Source organism: Myxine glutinosa, chromosome 6 (assembly GCF_964187855.1).
Source record: "Myxine glutinosa chromosome 6, kmMyxGlut1.1, whole genome shotgun sequence".
NCBI classification, from domain to species: domain Eukaryota; kingdom Metazoa; phylum Chordata; class Myxini; order Myxiniformes; family Myxinidae; genus Myxine; species Myxine glutinosa.
The window spans coordinates 2,051,857-2,073,753 of NC_136266.1; the positions used below are offsets into that span (position 1 = coordinate 2,051,857).

The 21,897-nt window shown below is 46.7% G+C and overlaps 1 protein-coding gene across 3 annotated transcripts in view; it reads right to left on the reverse strand.

Moving 5' to 3' along the window:
* Positions 1–21,897, reverse strand: part of LOC137429117 (uncharacterized) — a 232,344-nt gene that overhangs the window by 149,450 nt on the left and 60,997 nt on the right. For all 3 annotated transcript variants that reach the window (XM_078779541.1, XM_078779542.1, XM_078779543.1), the window contains 2 exons: positions 4,936–4,964; positions 1,421–1,492 (listed from right to left, as the gene is read on the reverse strand). In XM_078779541.1, coding sequence (XP_078635667.1) covers positions 1,421–1,492; positions 4,936–4,964 — 101 coding nt within the window. The remainder of the gene's footprint in view (positions 1–1,420; positions 1,493–4,935; positions 4,965–21,897) is intronic.

Sequence of the window (21,897 nt, forward strand, 5' to 3'; positions counted from 1 at the left end):
GATGTTATCCTATAAAGTTTTGTGGTGATTAACCTTGCGAGCTCAGAACCACAAGAACCTGATACCAACTATAAAGTATGGTGCTGGAAATATTATGGTTTGGGGCAGCTTTGCTGCATCAGGGCCTGGGCAGGTCACAATCATAGAATCCACTATGAATTCTTCATTGTACCAGAGGGTGCTTGAGGATAATGTGAGGCCATCTGTCGGAAAGTTGAAACTCAACTGAAGGTGGACCTTGCAACATGACAGTGACCCTAAACATCTATCTATAATTCCAGTAATCTCTGTCTGTACGTTTGTCTGTGACCGCTGTTTCTCGACAACCACGGGTCCGATATACTTTTAACTTGCCAGGTATATTGCTGGGGACCCGAGGATGTGCCTTTTCAAGGTTTCATATTAATCGGACAATTACTTACCGAGCTATGTCCAAAAAACGATTCAACCAATCAGAGAGCAGCGAACGATCGCGTGTGCCGAACGTGGCGGACACACTCTGCCTCGGATGGCACATTTGAGAGCGTATTCATTTATTTCACGTTTGCAAACTATGTTGGCGTTAAACTATGTTTTAACACTAATAAAAACGAATTTGCGATTCATTCGCTTTCCTGCGCGTTTGTGCACGCGATGGCGATTTCTTTACCAAACTCCGGAAGCCGTTCGCTTTGGACCAAACCATTGCATGTAAATAGAGGGGGGGGATTGTCACCGTACTCGCAAGCCGTTCGCTTTGGACCAAACCATTTCATGTAAATAGAGGGGGGGGATATAATTTTAGATATAGATATAGTACGGGCAATGCCCTAGTACCAGTAAATCCACCAAGGAATGGCTTAAAAGAAAGAAATGGAGGGAACTGGAATGGCCAAGTCAAAGCCCGGATCTAAATCCCATCGAGATGTTGTGGGGGGATTTGAAACGAGCTGTGCATGCAAGAAACCCCTCAAACATCGCACAGCTGAAATAATTCTGCATGGAGGAGTGGGAAAAAATTTCTCCCAGTCGATGTCAGAGACTGGTAGACAGTTATAAGAAACGCCTACTTGAGGTTGTTTCTGCCAAAGGGGGCAATACCACCTATTAGAGCCAAGGGTGTACTTACCTTTTCCACATGCGAAATTTGCATTTATGTTTATTTAAATTATACAATGGACTACAAAATGTAAATGTTTCATGATATTTGTTATATTATATCACCTTTATCTATCAATATTGTTGAAATGAAGATCAAATTGCTGTATGTTGAAATATGTTGAAAAAGTCAAAACTTTACATGGGGTGTACTTACTTTTTCATATGACTGTATATATGAAGATATATATGTATTTACAATGTACATTTTATGCTGATTGATGTGCAATGTTACATTGGCAAAATATGAAGTTTGTATAGACGTTGGCAGGTCTTTTCATACCTGTCTCCAGGTAATGTGTACAAGCTGGCAAGTGCCTCAAGATGATTCGAGAACTTGGAGAAATCCCCCACCCTGAAACACAGTTTAAGTCACAAGTTTGAAAAGTAACAAAAAGTTAAGGAACATCACAGAATGATGAAATATAAATATATATCGTATGTGATGTTTTGCCTTGATGATAGTTTTGTCATCCAGAACAATTGTAAATAATGTAAAAACTGCACAAATTTTCATATGTACCATAAGGTGGGGTGACTGAATGCCGGGGTGACTTTGTAACAAACACTTGTTCCAAGGTTCATTCGGAAGTTTTTTACGGTAAGTGTTTTTTTTTTACCCACTTTACGGAACGGATAAGTCAAAAAAAGTAAAAAACACAAAATAAGCAAAACTGAAAATTTGTCCAAGCACAGGTCGGAGGTTTTGGCCACAAAGTGGTCCTCACCTAGGATTAGAAGGTAATTGTACATCAGGTGAAGCAGTCATGATTTCTTTTTTCCCTCCAACTCTACATTATGAAATATAACTTGTGCTACATCCTCATAACCGGATGTGCCTCCCTTATGCATCTTGTGCTACATCCTCATAACCAGATGTGCCTCCTTTGTGCATCTTGTGCTACATCCTTATAACCGGATGTGCTTCCTTTGTGCATCTTGTGCTGCATCCTCATAACCGGATGTGCCTCCTTTGTGCATCTTGTGCTACATCCTCATAACCGGATGTGCCTCCTTTGTGCATCGTGTGCTACATCCTCATATCCGGATGTGCCTCCTTTGTGCATCTTGTGCTACATCCTCCTAACCGGATGTGCCTCCTTTGTGCATCTTGTGCTACATCTTCATAACCGGATGTTCCTCCTTTGTGCATCTTGTGCTACAGCCTCATAACCGGATGTGCCTTCTTTGTGCATCTTGTGCTACATCCTCATAACCGGATGTGCCTCCTTTGTGCATCTAGTGCTTCATCCTCATAATTGGACGTGCCTCCTTTGTGCATATTGTGCTACATCCTCATAACCGGATGTGCCTCCTTGTTACACTGTAAAGGCACCTCGTTACCTATCAACCATTCCCCGGACCGAGTGAGTTCTGAGGCTTCTATAAAACTACATTCCATCACAAATACAGTCGGACATCAACATTCACGGGTTCCGCATATTCGCGGTTCTCATAACATGTGACTTCTACATTCACGCTTTATGTATTTGCGGTTCTCATAACATGTGACTTCTACATTCACGCTTTACGTATTCGCGGTTCTCATAACATGTGACATCAACATTCACGCTTTATGTATTCACGGTTCTCGTAACATGTGACTTCTACATTCATGCTTTATGTATTCACGGTTCTCATAACATGAGACTTCTACATTCACGCTTTATGTATTCGTGGTTCTCATAACATGTGACTTCTACATTCACGCTTTACGTATTCGGGGTTCTCATAACATGTGACTTCTACATTCACGCTTTATGTATTTGCGGTTCTCATAACATGTGACTTCTACATTCACGCTTTATGTATTTGCGGTTCTCATAACATGTGACTTCTACATTCACGCTTTACGTATTCGGGGTTCTCACAACATGTGACTTCTACATTCACGCTTTACGTATTCGGGGTTCTCACAACATGTGACTTCTACATTCACGCTTTATGTATTCATGGTTTAAAAACGATGTATTTTTTTAAAGCATATCAGGACTGGTCTCCTACATCCACCACCGCTGATATTAAATCATCCTGGGAATTGCTCCACAGAAACCTGCTCTCTCTTATGCACAGGTTCATTCCATATGGTCTTCAGGTATCTTATCCATCCATCCGCTCTTGGTACTCGGAATCCTGTAGTGAAGCAGTTGCTTTAAAACAACTCGCATTCTCTTCCTGGATGGAAAATCCAACTGAAGACAACCTCAGATCATTCCACAAAGCTCGCAACAAGTGTGTCTACTCTCCAGAGAGCCAGAAAACAACATCTGTCCAATGTCAACAATGAGCTTTCAAACTTGTCTCCCTCCTCTAAAACCTTGTGGTGCCTTGTCAAGGTGGCACCTTCTGCCCTCTCCGTGATTTGTCCCCCTCAGGTATCTGCAGAAAGCATGCGGTCCATCAGCAACCCCCTCCTTGTGAAACTGCCGAAATCCAGACCCAGTCCTCACCTCCACTCATTTTCCCTCTTTTTCCACATGTGGAACCACCTTCCACATTCTCATTAATCTCATTCCTCCCTCCAGGTCTTCAAGACATCTGTTCACCACCATCTCAAGTCTTCCCCCAACCAAAATCATGATATTTTCTAAACCTGTTACACCACCCCTCGTTCCTTCCAATATTTTGCTTCTCATATATCCATCTTGTCCACCCCTTGCACTCATTCCCTTACCCCTTATCATTACCTGCATCCATTGTTTGCCCGTATCCGTCTATTTTCTCTCTCCACTATTTTCTCTCTCCACTATTTTCTCTCTCCACTATTTTCTCTCTCCACTATTTTCTCTCTCCACTATTTTCTCTCTCCACTATTTTATTACCACTATTTATTACCATTTTATTACCACTATTTTATTACCATTTATTACCATTTATTACCATTATTTATGACCATTACTTTATTACCACTTTATTACCAATTTTATTACCACTATCTTCTCTCTCCATTTTCTTTCTTGGCGTTTCCCATTTCTCCTGCTGTTCCCTTTGTTATGTTATGTCCCGATTTCTTCTGTACCACACCTCTTCTACGAGCCAAGACCATCGATATATATATATATGTAAAACCGAAAAACACGTCCATGAAGCCTTCAAGCTGTGATTATGTGTCTATTAATTACGTACTGTTTGAACGCCGGTTGCTTCCTGTCTATTAATTATGTACGTCTATTAATTACGCATTGTTGGACTATCCCTTTCGACTCTTTAGACTGCTGAGATCCTTTAGAGTTTAGACCTTTGAAGATCCTTTAAGTCCAACAAGACCCTTAAATCCACCAAGATCCCAAAAGACAACAAAGACCCCGAAAGACACTTAAAGACTCAAAAGACCCAGCCGACCCAAAATAACCGGGAGACTCCCAAAGCCCCACAATACCCACAAAGATCCAAAATACCTCAAAAACCATTAAAGACCCAGAGTACCCAAAAGACCCCGAAAAACCCGAAGATCCAGAAGACCCCAAAGCCTCAAAAGACTAAATATATTAACTATTTTTTACCGATTCGGGTTCATCTTTGCAGTGCTCATACTCAACTTTGGATTTGTTTCCAAAGAGGGATTCCAAAGGGGAACGATTTAGAAAATCAACGTGCGGGAATGGTACGGGCTTAGACACATACATGATGGCGGGGCGAATATAGATTTCTGCGAAAACACTCTTCAACACCTGACCTAGAATTCCACAAGGAAACCAAACACTTATGCTGCACATCTATTAATAAAATATCTATTGTATCTTAGTCCAGTTAGTTCCTATGGCCATCCCAGCAACAGCATTAAGAAAATGAACTCACCTCAGAATCGAAGTCAAATCTGGACAGCTCTGTAGAAACACGAAAACGAAAAGGAAAATAAATGGATTAAAGCAAGGATACACAAAGAACCTTATTGCAGCAGGCCATTCAGCTCATAAAGGTGCTCATAAAGGTGCACCACGTCAACACATCAATGCAATCTAATGGTTTATCAAGTTAAGGTCACTGAGGGGGAAGGAACATCGTGGAGCATGCACAAGAATAAAAACAAGGTGGTATCGCTGGATTTGAAGAATGCATATAATGGGTCAGTGCCACATGCCTTGATCAGGTATGCCATTGATTTATCTTGGATGCCACGGAGATTTAGGGATTTTCTGATGGCATATTATGATCAGTTTTTGATGCGGTTTGCGACACAGTCCAACAAAACAGTGGCAGAGGTTGGAAGTTGGGGATCCCGATCACGATGGGATGGGATCATCTTGCCCTATTTTGTTTGTGTGGATTATGGAGTTACTGATATGTGCGGTGAGTGGACATGGGAAAGAAGTGGAGCGAGCCCCTGGTCAGAGCTTGCCAGCGATGTTCGCATTCATGGATAACCTGACAGTTGTCAAACAGTCGGCTAATGCACATAACTCCCCCCACACCCCTCCCCTCCAAGACTCCCCCTCGCCCCTCCCCTCCTTGACTCCCCCCTCACCCCTCCCCTCCAAATCTCCCCCAGGGGCTTCCGCTTCCGGTCTTGCCGGCGAGGTTTTCGTTTATTCGCAGCTGTGCACACTCTCCATCGAAATCGAAGTTAAGTAATTGTTCCCATTTGTATTTTCGTTATAACTGTATTTATTTTATGGTGTTGTATGTATCGTGTGTCCCGAGGAAGATTTTCGGTGCAGATCTTTCGTACCTGTATAGAAAATCGTGTTAAATCGTGCCGTGTCTTTTGAGGCCTTGTACAGTGTCCAACCTTGAGGCTTTGTTTTCCTCTCAGCGGTCCGTCTTTTGTGCTCCAATAACTTTCGTTCTCTGCTTTTCCCAGTCTTTTCACCCCATAGCCTACTTCCTTGTTTAAAATCAACTCAAAAAAAAAACAAAAAATACATTTCCTTCTCTGTTCTTATTCTTTGTTCTCATTCGTTTATTCGTTCTTATTCGTTCGTTCGTTCTTTGAACGACGTTCACTGTTATTACTGATACTGTAATAACAGTTATTACTGTTCACTGTTAACGTTCACTGTTATTAACCTTAAATGTTTACACTTTCCCCTCAAGTTCTGTATTCCGTCATATATTATATCACCTTTTTCTTCTTCTTCTTTAAAAGGTTGCTTTCGACTTGCTCACCAAATCTATCCATCCCAAAAAAAAATTCCATCTCTTTCAGTGCCTCTTTTCTACATTCCCTAAACTCTCCTGCACTCCATCCTCCCTCCAGCGTCCTTAAACGTATTTTTGACTCGAAGGTCACAAGAAACTCATTTTGCAATAAATGTTCGTTTCCCATTAATCGTACACTTTCTAAAATCCAATCTCACCCCTCCCCTCCAAATCTTCCCCATAACCCCTCTCATCCAAATCTTCCCCATCACCCCTCCCATCCAAATCTTCCCCCTTGCCACTCCCCTCCTAATCCTCCCCATCACCCATCCCTTTCAAATCTCCCCCCTTTCCCCTTCTCTCCTAAACTCCCCCCACACCCCTCCCCTCCAAGACTCCCCCTCGCCCCTCCCCTCCTTGACTCCCCCCTCACCCCTCCCCTCCAAATCTCCCCCATATCCCATCCCTTTCAAATCCCTCCCCTTGTCCCTTCCCTCGTAAACTCCCCCCTCGCCCCTCCCCTTCAAATCTCCCCACCCTCATTTCTTCTCAATTTCCCCCCTCTCACTCCCCCTCCTCAAAGCGTCCTCCCCACTTATTCCCTCTTCCAACCCTCACCTCCTTCTCCCCAAACCTTCTGCCTCAATCTTCCCCCTCCTCAAATAACACCTCATTGTGCCTCACCCAATCACCATCAAACCTTTCGTCCGCCCCATCCTTCCCTTTCTCCGAGCGATTCTGAAATCTCTGACACACCTTCAACAGCTCTCCCTACCTCTTCCACCTCTTCCACATCTTACCCTACTCCTCCCCTCCCCTGTCCTGTACCCGATGCTCCCCCTCTCTCTTCATTAACGGTATGGACCTCAAACATCCGGGGCCTTCGCTCAAACCTGACTGATCTCTCCATACAGGTTGCTTCTGACAATCCAGACTTGATCTGCTTAACAGAGACTTTCCTCCTTCAAGATGTCTCTGATTCCTTAATATCTCTTCCTGGTTACTCCCTCCTCCGGTATGATAGACCTGAGCCTCGGCCTGGTGGTGGGGTGGCTATCTTTATCAAAAACTCTCTTCCTCACTCTCCTTGCACTGCCCTCTCTCCTCCTCACCCCCAGGAGTACCTCTGGCTACGGCTTCCTCTCCGCTCCCACCTTTTGTTCATATGTGTTCTGTACCGTCCCCCAAACAGTGATGACTCCATCGACATTTCACTGTCTGACAACATGGACCAACTTCTATCCACTCATCCCAACTCTCTCTTCCTCATATGTGGTGACTTCAATTGTCATCATGCCACCTGGTTGGGTGTGGGTTCCTCTCTCACCAGTCATGGCACCTCAGCAAAGGACTTCTGTAACTCACTGGGATTGACACAATCTGTCAATTTCCCGACCCGGATCTCAGCCAATGGAGTATCTTCTCTTCTAGACTTGGTTATGACTAACTTCCCTGCTAATGTCTGCTGCTCTTCTTCTGCTCCAATCGGTTCTTCTGATCATGTGCTTGTCAAAGTGGACATCTCTCTGGCCATTCTCAGAGAGCCTCCTCAGCGTCGACGAGTCTGGCATTTCACTCAGGCCGACTGGGACGGTCTTCAAGCAGCCATCAATCGTCTGGATTGGTCTCCCATCTCCACTGCCTCTGACATCAATTCTTCCTGGGAATTCTTCCAAAGCAAACTGATCTCTCTCATGCATAGATTTATCCCATCTCGCCTTCAGTTGTCTTACCCGTCCTCCCGTCCATGGTACACTGAATCTTGTCGTGAGGCAGTTGCCCTGAAACAACTTGCCTTTGCCTCTTGGAAGGCTAATCCAACTGAAGGAAATCTCAGTTCCTTCCACCAAGCTCGGAACAAGTCTGTGTCTACCCTCAGGAGTGCCAGGAAGCACTATCTCTCCTCACTCAAGAATGAACTCTCAAACCTGTCTCCTTCCTCCAAATCCTGGTGGCGTCTGGTCAAATCCGTTTCTGGTGTTTGTTCCCCCTCCATCCCCTCCCTTACCTTAAATGGCCACACAGTTGACATCGCACGTGACAAAGCCGAATGCCTCAACTCTGTGTTTGCCTCAAAATCCTTAGTCCCAAACCCATCTCTCTCTGTTCCCACCTTTCCCAGTCGAACCAAACTGCTCCTGGACTCTGTGACCTTCTCTCCTGACAAGGTGGAGGAGTTTTTGTCAAACCTCGACTCTGATTCTGCAACTGGACCAGATGGCATCAGCCCACGGGTCCTAAAATCCTGCTCTGCCGCTCTATCTCACCCTCTCTCTGTTCTTTTCACCCTATCTTTTGCTCAAGGTCATCTGCCAGCATCCTGGAAATCAGCAAACATTACCGCTTTACACAAAAAAGGTGCAAAAACAGATCCTTGCAACTACAGACCAATCAGCCTGCTCCCAATTATCAGCAAAGTCATGGATTCCATCATTGCTTCGGATATGAAATCTTTCCTCTTCTCCAATGGCTTGATCTCTGATCATCAATTTGGTTTCAGACCAGGTCACTCTACTCTGGACATGCTGCTTCTGCTGTCTCAACAATGGATGGAGGTCCTCAATGCCAAACAGGAAATCAGAGCTGTCTCCCTTGACATATCACGTGCCTTCGATACGGTCTGGCACCCAGCTCTGCTCACCAAACTCTCCTCCTATGGTATCCATGGAAATCTCCATGCATGGCTTGCGGACTTCCTCTCTGGTCGTAGTCAACGTGTGGCCCTGAATGGATTTCTCTCATCTCCCCTTCCCGTTCAGGCTGGAATTCCCCAAGGCAGTGTGCTGGGCCCTGTGCTTTTTCTGGTCTTTATCAATGATCTCTCCGACTCTCTGGAAAATCCTCTGTATCTCTTTGCTGATGACTCCACTCTCTGCCGCTCCATTCCTCTTCCCTCAGATCGGCAGTCTGCAGCCTCCTCACTCTCTGAAGACCTGGACAAAATCACAGACTGGTCAAACATGTGGAACATGTCTTTCAATCCTGACAAATCTCACACTCTTACTATGTCTCTCCGAAAAGATCGACTGGACAACCCTCCCATCTACTTTCTCAACAATCCTCTCCAAGAAGTTCTGTCGCTCAAGCTTTTGGGTCTCACCATCTGCCATGATCTTTCTTGGGAAAACCATATTTCCAAGCTGGCCTCCAAAGCCAGTCGCCGACTGGGCATCCTCCGTCGTGCGAAGTCCTTCCTAGGCACACCTGAGCTCATCACCACATACAAGGCTTTCATCCGCAGCTCAATGGAATACTGTTCTCCCCTATGGGCTGGTGCTCCTGCCTCACACCTGGCTCGGCTTCACGCTGTTGAATCCAAAGCTTTCAGAATCATTGGAATCTCCCGCGATGAAGCTATCTCTGAGGGCCTTTCACTCACTCACCGCAGGCAGGTAGGTGGTCTTTCTGTCTTCTACCGACTCCTCTCCGGCCTTGCTCCCCCAGCTCTCTCTGTGCTCTGTCCCCCAAATATTCCTACAGGTCGCACAAGATCTGCCAGCCACCCTCTGATGGTTAAACTGACGAAATCTCGGCTCTCTGCTCACCTTCACTCTTTCATTCCTCTTTTCTCCCGCCTCTGGAACAAACTCCCATACTCACTTCAATCACACTCCTCCCTCCAGGTCTTCAAAACAGCTGTTCACCACCATCTCTTATCTTCCCCCATCCAAAACCTTGATCTTTTCTACCCCCACTAATTCACCCCAGATCCACCTTGTTTGAAATTCCAACTTCTTTCCTGGAAGTCTTGGCAGTGTCCATACGTTTTATACCTCTCCCACCCCCCCCCCCCCCCCTTCCCATGCCTTCCCCCCAAAGCCCTCTCCCTCCCACAGTTCTCTCGATGTCTCCATGTCTCTCGGTCCCTGCTCTCAAATGTTGTGTTTGTGTCCTTCCCCCTCTCTCCCCATCTTGTCTACCGCTCCCGATGTTATCTGTTTTGTGTGTCTGTTTGTCTTTCTGTGTGATTAATGTTCGCTCTTTCACGAGCCTCGATCTTGTATACAAAAAAAAAAAAAAAAAAAAAAAAAGAGGGTTGCTGGCAAAACTTGTGTGTCCTGACGGAATATTTGGGGGACACAGCACAGACAGAGCTGGCCACGACTGTACCTCCCAATCTGAGGGTTCAGATATGGAGCGGTAAATAGTGGAGTCATCAGCAAAGAGACAGAGAGGATTTTCAAGAGAGTCAGAGAGATCATTGATGAAGATCAGAAAAAGCACAGGGCCCAGAACACCACCTTGGGGAACTCCAGCCAGAACAGGAAGGGGAGATGAGAGAATTCCATTCAGGGCCACACGTTGACTGCGACCGGAGAGGAAGTCCGCAAGCCATGCATGGAGGTTACCATGGATACCATAAGAGGAGAGGTTGGTGAGCAGAGCTGGGTGCCAGACCGTATCGAAGGCACAAGATATGTCAAGGGAGACAGCTCCGATTTCCTGTTTGGTATTGAGGACCTACATCCATTGTTGAGACAGCAGAACCAGCATGTCCAGAGTAGAATTACCGGGTGTGAATCCAAATTGATGATCCGAGATCAAGTCATTGGAGAAGAGGAAGGATTTGATATCCGAAGCAATGATGGATTCCATGACTTTGCTGATTATTGGGAGCAGGCCGATTGGTCTGTAGTTGCAAGGATCTGTTTTTGCACCTTTTTTGTGTAAAGCCGTAATGTTTGCTGATTTCCAAGCAGATGGCAGGTGACCTTGAGCAAAAGAGAGGGTGAAGAGAACAGAGAGGGTGAGATAGAGCGGTAGAGCAGGATTTTAGGACCTGTGGGCTGATACCGTCTGGTCCAGTTGCAGAATCAGAGTCGAGGTTTGACAGAAACTTCTCCACCTTGTGAGGAGAGAAGGACCCAGAGTCCAGGAGCAGCTGGGTACGACTGGGTAGAGAGTGAGATGGGTTTGGGACACAAGATTTAGAGGCAAACACAGACTTGAGGCATTCAGCTTTTTCCCGTGTGGAGTCAGCTGTGTAGCCATTTGAGGTAAGAGAGGGGATGGCGGGGGAACAAACACCAGAAACGGATTTCACCAGACGCCACCAGGATTTGGAGGAGGGAGACAGGTTTGAGAGTTCAGTCTTGAGAGTGGAGAGATATTATTTCCTGGCTCTGCTGAGGGTAAACACACACTTGTTCTGAGCTTTGTGAAAGGAAATGACATTTCCTTCAGTTGGATTTGTCTTCCATGAGGAGAAGGCAAGTTGTTTCAGGGCAACTGCCTCACCACAAGCTTCAGTGTACCATGGACGGGAGGAAGGGTAAGACAACTGAAGACGAGATGGGATAAATCTGTGCATGAGAGCAGTTAACTTTGGAAGAATTCCCAGGAAGAGTTGATGTCAGAGGCAGTAGAGATGGGAGACCAGTCCAGATGATTGATGGCTGCTTGAAGACCATGCTAGTCGGCTTGAGTGAAATGCCAGACTCGTCGACGCTGAGGAGGCTCTCTGAGAATGGCCAGAGAAATGTCCACTTTAACAAGCACATGATTAGATGAACCGATTGGAGCAGAAGAAGATCAGCAGACATTTGCAGGGAAGTTTGTCATAACCAAGTCTCGAAGAGATTCTGGTAGTCCGGGCACGATGCACCAGCAACGGGGGAATACTCCAATGACTGAGATCCGGGTCGGGAAATTGACAGATTGTGTCAGTCTCAATGAGTCGCAGAAGTCCTTTGCTGAAGAGCCATGGCTGGTGAGAGAGGTACCCACACCCAGCCAACTGGCATGATGACAGTTGAAGTCACCACATATGAGGAAGAGAGATTTGGGATGAGTGGATAGAAGTTGGTCCATGTTGTCAGACAGCGAAATGTAGATGGAGTCATCACTGTTTGGAGGACGGGACAGAACACATATGAACAAAAGATGGGAGCGGAGAGGAAGCCGTAGCCAGAGGTACTCCTGGGGGTGAGGTGGTGAGAGAGTGAGGAAGAGGGTTTTTGATGAAGATAGCAACCCCACCACCAGGACGAGGCTCAGGTCTATCATACAGGAGGAGAGAGTGACCAGGAAGATATATTAAGGAATCAGAGACATCTTGAAGGAGAAAAGTTTCTGTTAAGCAGATTAAGGCTGGTTTGTTTGAAGCAACCTGTATACAAACAACAACAACAACAACAACATGCATTTTAAGGCCATTTTCCCTGCTAGAGTGGGGGTTAGCCTTGCCTGTATGGAGAGATCAATCAGGTTTGAGCGAAGGCCCCGGATGTTTGAGGTCAATACCGTTAAGGAAGAGGGAGGGGTAGCATCAGATACAGGACAAGGGAGGGGAGGGGTAGGGAAAGATGAGGGAGAAGAGAAGGAGGCAGAGAGAGCTGTTGACAGTGTGTCGGGGATTGCAGGAGAGCTCGGAGAAGGGGAAGGATGAGGAGGACAAAAGGTTTGATGGTGATGGGTTGAGGCACAGTGAGGAGTTGTTTGAGGGGTGGCAGAGTGAAGTGGAAGGTAGGAGGATGTGGAGATATGAGTTGGAAGGGAGAGGAAGCGGGGAGGAGGCAGCTTTGTGGAGGAGTTAAGAGGCAACTTTAAAGAGGAGGGTGAGAGTGGAGAATTGAAGAAAAATGGTGAGGGGGGTAGTTTTGAAGGGGAGATTTTAGGGGGAGGGGTGACGGGGGAGATTTGAGGGAGAGGAGAGAGGGGGGAAATTTGAGGGGGATTGGTGAGATGCGAGTTTTGAAGGGGAGGGGTGAGGAGGGAGATTTGAAAGTTTTGAATGATTAAAGTAAATCGAACATTTATTACCTTAATTATATTTATTTAAATATGATGCTGTGAATGTGAATATGATATTACATGTGAATATGATGATGACAGTGATGCCGTTAACATAGTTCTGCTATGTTAACGTTCTGCTAACATATAGTTCTGCTAACATAGAGCTGCTAACATCGTTCGGAGAGACATGCTGAAAATGAAAACAAGATTCAGTGGTTCATTTGGTGATCAGTGCCAAGAGGAATCGTTACCAAGTTCCTTTTCTGCACAAGTATCTATGATCCTGAACGGGCCAAATAAACAAAACACAAGAAAGTTTCACATCAGTGCCTCAACCAGTATGGGATAAAATATAACCACCTTTAGAGGCCATTTTTCCCCGCAAAGCGGTGGTTGGCCTTTTTCGGAAACCGTGGTTGTTGTTTTTTGGTCCCCTTTTTGAAGCAATGTTTTACGGCCGGATGCCCTTCCTGACGCGAACCCTTTTTGCCGCCTTTTAATGACAAACAGGGAATTACCAGTGAACTGGTACTCAATTAGCCGACCTCGGAAGGATGACAGGCTGAGTCAACCCCCCTGGCGTTAATTCAGCGATCGACCGGGATTCGAACCCAGGATCCTAAGCCGGCACCCTAGCCGCTAGCCCAACACCCAACACCGCTAGCCCAATACCAACACAACACCCAACACCATCCCAACCAGTATGGGATAAAGGTGTGATATGTGCAACCAGTTGTGATAAAAAAATTTTTTAGTTATTTATTAATCAATTGTTAATAGCAAACCTAAACTACAACTATTTCATCCGAATCTGTAACTTTTTGAAAAATAAGTAATTAATCGAACCCCGTGGGGGTCCTCACCCCCTTTTCGTCAAAAATCAAGGTGGGGAACCCGATCGAAGCAAGGGTGGAAATCACTCCATTTATGACGACGAAACGTCTGATGTCCGACGTGGAGATCGGTTTCTGAGGTTTGGGACATGGAATGTCGGGACAATGACAGGGAGATCAGAAGAAGTGGTGGAAGTATTGGTCAGAAGAAGAGTGGACATATGTTGCGTGCAGGAAACGAGATGGAAGGGAAGTGATGTGAGAATGGTGAAAGGTAGGCAGGGACAGAAATACAAGTTTGTGTGGCAAGGGTGCCCAGAAGGCACCTTCCGCTTCCGCTTCTGGTCTTGCCGGTGAGGTTTCGTTTATACGCAGCTGTCCACGCTATCCATCAAAATCGAAGTTAAGTAATTGTTCCCATTTGTATTTTCGTTAAAACTGTATTTATTTAATGGTATTTGTACCTATAGTGTGTCCCTAGGAAGATTCTCGGTGTAAATCTTTCATACCTGTATAGAAAATCGTCTTAATTCGTGTCGTGTCTTTTGAGGCCTTGCAGGCTCCCGTGTCGACCTTGAAGCTTTGTTTTCTCTCAGCGGTCCGTCGTTTGTGCTCCAATAACTTTCGTTCTCTGTTTTCCCAGTCTTTTCACCCCATAGCCTACTTCCTTGTTTAAAATCTCAACTCAAAAAAAAACAAAAAAAAAACAACAAAAAACATTTCCTTCTCTGTTCTTATTCGTTTATTCGTTGTTCTTATTAGTTCGTTCGATCTTCGACCACGTATTTCTCCCCCATTTCCCCAAATAGTTTTCACTGCTCAATTTAAAAAATGTTTAAACTTCCCCCTGAAGTACTGTATTCTGTTGTATATTATAACACCTTTTTCTTCTTCTTTAAAAGGTTGCTTTCGACTTGCTCACCAAATCAATTCATCCCAAAAAAAATTCCATCTCTTACAGTGCCTCTTTTCTACATTCCCTAAACTCACCTGCACTCCACCCCACATCCAGCGTCCTGAAACGTATTTTTGACTCGAAGGTCATAAGAAACCCATTTTGCAATAATTGTTCGTTTCCCATTAATCGTACACTTTCCAAAATCCAATCTCACCCCACCCCTCCAAATCTTCCCCATAAACCCTCCCCTCCAAAACTTCCCCATCACCCTTCCCCTCCAAAACTTCCCCATCACCCCTCCCCTCCTAAACTCCCCCCACACCCCTCCCCTCCAAGACTCCCCCTTGCCCCTCCCCTCCGAGACTCCTCCCTCACCCCTCCCCCTCCAAATCTCTCCCATCTCCCATCCCTTTCAAATCCCTCCCCTTGTCCCTTCCCTCCTAAGCTCCCCCCTAACCCCTCCCCTCATAAACACCCCCCTCACCCCACCCCTTCAAATCTCCCCACCCTCATTTCTTCTCCATTTCCCCCCTCTCACCCCTCCTCCTCAAAGCGTCCTCCCCACTTCTTCCCCCTTCCAACTCTCACCTCCATCTCCCCCAACCTCCTGCTTCGCTCTTACCCCTCCTCAAATAACACCTCAATGTCCCTCGCCCAATCACCATCAAACCTTTTGTCCGCCCCATCCTTCCCTTTCTCAGAGCTATTCTGAAATATCTGACACACCTTCAACAGTTCTCCCTACATCTTCCTCCTCTTCCACATCTTACCTTCCACATCTTCCACAACTCGGTACTCCCCACTGTTCTGTATCCGATGCTCCCCCTTCCTCTTCATTAACGGTATGTACCTCAAACATCCGGGGCCTTCGTTCAAACTTAACTGATCTCTCCATACAGGTTGCTTCTGACAAACCAGACGTGATCTGCTTCACAGAAACTTTCCTCCTTCATGATGTCTCTGATTCCTTAGTATCTCTCCTGGGTTACTCCCTCCTCCGGTATGATAGACCTGAGCCTCGTTCTGGAGGTGGGGTTGCTATCTTTATCAAAAACTCTCTTCCTCACTTGCCCTGCAATGCCCTCTCTCCACCTCACCCCCAAGAATACCTCTGGCTACGGCTTCCCCTTCGCTCCCACCTCTTGTTCATATGTGTGCTGTACCGTCCACCAAACAGTGATGACTCCATCTACATCTCGCTGTCTGATAATATGGACCAACTTCTATCTACTCTTCCCAACTCTCTCTTCCTCATATGTGGTGATTTCAATTGTCACCATGCCAGTTGGCTGGGTGTGGGTACCTCTCTCACCAGCCATGGCTCCTCAGCAAAGGACTTCGGCGACTCACTGGGACTGGTCTCCCATCTCTACCACCTCTGACATCAACTCATCCTGGGAATTCTTCCAAAGTAAATTGCTCTCTCTCTCATGCACAGATTTATTCCATCTCGTCTTCAGTTGTCATACCCATCCTCCCGTCCATGGTACACGCAATCTTGTGGTGAGGCTGTTGCCCAGAAACAACTTGCCTTCGTCTCCTGGAAAGCAAATCCAACGGAAGGAAATCTCATTTCCTTTCACAAATCCCGAGACAAGTGTGTGTCCACCCTCAGGAGAGCCAGGAAACAATATCTCTCCGTTCTCAAGACCGAACTCTCTTATCTGTCTCCCTCTTCCAAATCCTGGTGGCGTCTGGTCAAATCTGTTTCTGATGTTTGTTCCCCCTCCATCCCCTCCCTTACCTCAAATGGCTAAACAGCTGACTCTGCACGTGAAAAAGCTGAATGTCTCAACTCTGTGTTTGCCTCTGAATCTTGTGTCCCAAACCCATCCCTCTCTGTACCCACCATACCCAGTCGTACTCAGCTGCTCCTGGACTCTGTGTCCTTTCCTCCTGACAAGGTGGAGAAGTTTCTGTCAACCCTCGACTCTGATTCTGCAACTGGACCTGACGGCATCAGCCCACGGGTCCTAAAATCCTGTTCTTCCGCTCTTTAACTCCCTCTCTCTGTTCTCTTCATCCGCTCTTTTGCTCAAGGTCAACTGCCATCTGCTTGGAAATTAGCCAACATCACCACTTTACACAAAAAAGGTGCAAATACAGATCCTAGCAACTACAGACCAATCAGCCTTGTTCCCAATTATCAGCAAAGTCATGGAATCCAACATTGCTTCGGATATGAAATCTTTCCTCTTCTCCAATGGCTTGATCTCTGATCATCAATTTGGTTTCAGACCAGGTCACTCTACTCTGGACATGCTGCTTCTGCTGTCTCAACAATGGATGGAGGTCCTCAATGCCAAACAGGAAATTAGAGCTGTCTCCCTCGACATATCACGTGCCTTCGATACGGTATGGCACCCCGCTCTGCTCACCAAACTCTCCTCCTTTGGTATCCATGGAAATCTCCACGCACGGCTGGCGGACTTCCTCTCTAGTCGTAGTCAACGTGTGGCCCTGAATGGGGTTCTCTCATCTCCTCTTCCTGTTCAGGCTGGAGCTCCCCAAGGCAGTGTTCTGGGCCCTGTGCTTTTTCTGGTCTTCATCAATGATCTCTCCGACTCTCTTGATAATCCTCTCTATCTCTTTGCTGATGACTCCACTCTCTGCCGCTCCATTCCTCATCCCTCAGACCGGCAGTCTGAAGCCTCCTCACTCTCTGCAGACCTGGACAAAATCACTGACTGGGCAAACAAGTGGAACATGTCTTTCAATCCTGACAAATCTCACACTCTTACGATGTCTCTCCGAAAGGACCGACTGGACAACCCTCCCATCCACTTTCTGAATAATCCTCTCCAAGAAGTTCTGTCACTCAAGCTTTTGGGTCTCACTATCTGCCATGATCTTTCCTGGGAAAACCACATTTCAAATCTGGCCTCCAAAGCCAGTCGCCGACTGGGCATCATCCGTCGTGCGAAGTCCTTCCTTGGCACACCTGAGCTCCTCACCACATCCAAGGCTTTCATCCGCAGCGCAATGGAATACTGCTCTCCCCTCTGGGCTGGTGCTCCTGCCACACACCTAGCTCATCTTCATGCTGTTGAAACCAAAGCGTTCAGAATCATTGGAATCTCCCGTGATGAAGCTACCTCCGAGGGCCTTTCACTTACTCAACACAGGCAGGTTGGTGGTCTTTCTGTCCTCTACCGACTGCTCTCCGGCCTTGCTCCTCCAGCTCTCTCTGGGCTCTGTCCCCCAAACATTCCTGAAGGTCACACAAGCTCTGCCTGCAACCCTCTTATGGTTAAACTGCCAAAATCAAGACTCTCTGCTCACCTTCACTCTTTCATGCCTCTTTTCTCCTGCCTCTGGAACAAACTCCCCCACTCCCTTCAATCCCACTCCTCCCTTCAGGTCTTCAAAACAGCTGTTCAGCACCATCTGCACCATGTACGTATATTGTCCCGACAAAGATTTTCGGTGCAAATCTTTCATACCTGTATTGAAAATCGTGTTAATTCGTGTCGTCTTGAGGCCTTGTACAGTGTACACTGTACAACCTTGAGGCTTTGTTTTTCTCTCAGCGCCTGTCGTTTGTGATCCAATAACTTTCGTTCTCTGTTTTCCCAGTCTTTCCACCCCAAAGCCTATACTTCCTTATGTAAATCTCAACTCAAAAAAACAAAAAAAAAAGACATTACCTTCTCTGTGCTCATTCGTTTATTCATTCTTATTCGTTCGTTCGTTCTTCGACCACGTGTTTCTCCCCCATTTCCCCAGATAGATTGTCAAATTTCAACTCGTTATTTTATCGTCCATGCGATATTGTTTGATTATAGTTAGTTTTGGTTTGAATTTCCTGTAACTCGTAATTAATTAATCGTGTTCTGCTCCTCGTGTGTGGCCTTGTAGTTGTACCCCCGTCGGTGTTTTGTTAACTTAAGCGTGTTTTGCTTGGCTCTTGGTTTTTTCCCTTCTACCCCGAACATAATACTCTGTCTAACGTTCTAAACCCCCCCCCCCCCCCCAAAAAAAAACAAAAAAACAAAAACATTTATTTTCTTTTCTCCACGTGTTCTGTTGTCTCATCCTGTATTTTCTGTCCAGGTGTGCTGTTCGCCCCGCCCCCATTATCTCCTTGCCATCCACCGTTTGCCCTGTTCACGTGACTCGTGGTGGTCCCTCTCGGCTCTCCCCCCGTTGGTATTTTTGTGCATATAAGATTGTTCACGTTTCTGTTTAAATATTATTTAAATATGTTTAACCTTTCCCCTTCTGTGTTTTATTCAGTGGTATATTACAACACGCTGTTTTTCTTCCTATTTAAAAGGCTTTTCTCAATTTCCTCTCCAACTCATTCCACTTCAAAAAAAAGAAATTCAATATCTTATACGTCTCCCTCACTACATGGTCTAAATTCACATTCATTCCATCCCTCCTCCATCATTCTGAATCGGATTGCTAACTTGAAAATCACAACAAACCCAATTTGTTATCAATGTTCGTCTTTCATTAATCATCCACTTTCTAAACTCCCCTCTTGCCCCTCCCATCCAAATCCCCCCCCTTGCACCTACACTCCTAAACTCCCCCCTTGCCCCTCCACTCTTAAACTCCCCCCTTGCCCCTCCACTCCTGAACTCCCCCCTTGCCCTTCCCCTCCTAAACTCCCCCCTTGCCCCTCCCCTCCTAATCCCTCCTCTTGCCCCTCCACTCCTGATCTCCCCTCTTGCCCTTCCCCTCCTAAACTCCCTCCTTGCCCCTCCCCTCCAAATCCCCCCCCTTGCCCCTTCCCTCCAAAACTCCCCCCTTGCCCCTCCCCTCCTAAACTCCCCCCTCACTCCTCCCCTTCAAAACTACCCCCCAATCCCTCCCTTTCAATTCTCCCCCTATACCATTCCTCTCCAATTCTCCCTCCTCCCCCCTCCTCCTCCAAGCTGCCTCCTCCCCACTTCGTCTCCCTTCTATCTCATACCTCCACCCCCCCAAACCTTCTACTTTCCTCTGCCCCCCCTCAAACAACCCCTCACTGTGCCTCATCCCTTCACCATCAAACCTTTCATCCTCCTCATCCTTCCCTTTCTTGGAACTCTTCTGCAACATCTGACACACTATCAACTGCTCTCCCTACCTCCCCCTCTCATCCTTCATCTTACCCTACTCCTCCCCTCCCCTGTCCTGCACCCGATGCTCCCCCTCTCTCTTCATTAACGGTATGGACCTCAAACATCCGGGGCCTTCGCTCAAACCTGACTGATCTCTCCATACAGGTTGCTTCTGCCAATCCAGACTTGATCTGCTTAACAGAGACTTTCCTCCTTCAAGATGTCTCTGATTCCTTAATATCTCTTCCTGGTTACTCCCTCCTCCGGTATGATAGACCTGAGCCTCGGCCTGGTGGTGGGGTGGCTATCTTTGTCAAAAACTCTCTTCCTCACTCTCCTTGCACTGCCCTGTTTCCTCCTCACCCGCAGGAGTACCTCTGGTTACGGCTTCCTCTCCGCTCCCACCTTTTGTTCATATGTGTTCTGTACCGTCCCCCAAACAGTGATGAATCCATCTACATTTCACTGTCTGACAACATGGACCAACTTCTATCCACTCATCCTAACTCTCTCTTCCTCATATGTGGTGACATCAACTGTCATCATGCCACCTGGTTGGGTGTGGGTTCCTCTCTCACCAGTCATGGCACCTCAGCAAAGGACTTCTGTGACTCACTGGGATTGACACAATCTGTCAATTTCCCGACCCGGATCTCAGCCAATGGAGTATCTTCTCTTCTAGACTTGGTTATGACAAACTTCCCTGCTAATGTCTGCTGCTCTTCTTCTGCTCCAATCGGTTCTTCTGATCATGTGCTTGTCAAAGTGGACATCTCTCTGGCCATTCTCAGAGAGCCTCCTCAGCGTCGACGAGTCTGGCATTTCACTCAGGCCGACTGGGACGGTCTTCAAGCAGCCATCAATCGTCTGGATTGGTCTCCCATCTCCACTGCCTCTGACATCAATTCTTCCTGGGAATTCTTCCAAAGCAAACTGATCTCTCTCATGCACAGATTTATCCCATCTCGCCTTCAGTTGTCTTACCCTTCCTCCCGTCCATGGTACACTGAATCTTGTGGTGAGGCAGTTGCCCTGAAACAACTTGCCTTTGCCTCTTGGAAGGCTAATCCAACTGAAGGCAATCTCAGTTCCTTCCACCAAGCTCGGAACAAGTGTGTGTCTACCCTCAGGAGTGCCAGGCAGCACTATCTCTCCTCACTCAAGAATGAACTCTCAAACCTGTCTCCTTCCTCCAAATCCTGGTGGCGTCTGGTCAAATCCGTTTCTGGTGTTTGTTCCCCCTCCATCCCCTCCCTTACCTCAAATGGCCACACAGTTGACATCGCACGTGACAAAGCCGAATGCCTCAACTCTGTGTTCGCCTCAAAATCCTTAGTCCCAAACCCATCTCTCTCTGTTCCCACCTTTCCCAGTCGAACCCAACTGCTCCTGGACTCTGTGTCCTTCTCTCCTGACAAGGTGGAGGAGTTTTTGTCAAACCTCGACTCTGATTCTGCAACTGGACCAGACGGCATCAGCCCACGGGTCCTAAAATCCTGCTCTGCCGCTCTATCTCACCCTCTCTCTGTTCTTTTCACCCTATCTTTTGCTCAAGGTCATCTGCCAGCATCCTGGAAATCAGCTAACATTACCGCTTTACACAAAAAAGGTGCAAAAACAGATCCTTGCAACTACAGACCAATCAGCCTGCTCCCAATTATCAGCAAAGTCATGGAATCCATCATTGCTTTGGATATGAAATCTTTCCTCTTCTCCAATGGCTTGATCTCTGATCATCAATTTGGTTTCAGACCAGGTCACTCTACTCTGGACATGCTGCTTCTGCTGTCTCAACAATGGATGGAGGTCCTCAATGCCAAACAGGAAATCAGAGCTGTCTCCCTTGACATATCACGGGCCTTTGATACGGTCTGGCACCCAGCTCTGCTCACCAAACTCTCCTCCTATGGTATCCATGGAAATCTCCATGCATGGCTTGCGGACTTCCTCTCTGGTCGTAGTCAACGTGTGGCCCTGAATGGATTTCTCTCATCTCCCCTTCCTGTTCAGGCTGGAGTTCCCCAAGGAAGTGTGCTGGGCCCTGTGCTTTTTCTGGTCTTTATCAATGATCTCTCCGACTCTCTGGAAAATGCTCTCTATCTCTTTGCTGATGACTCCACTCTCTGCCGCTCCATTCCTCTTCCCTCAGATCGGCAGTCTGCAG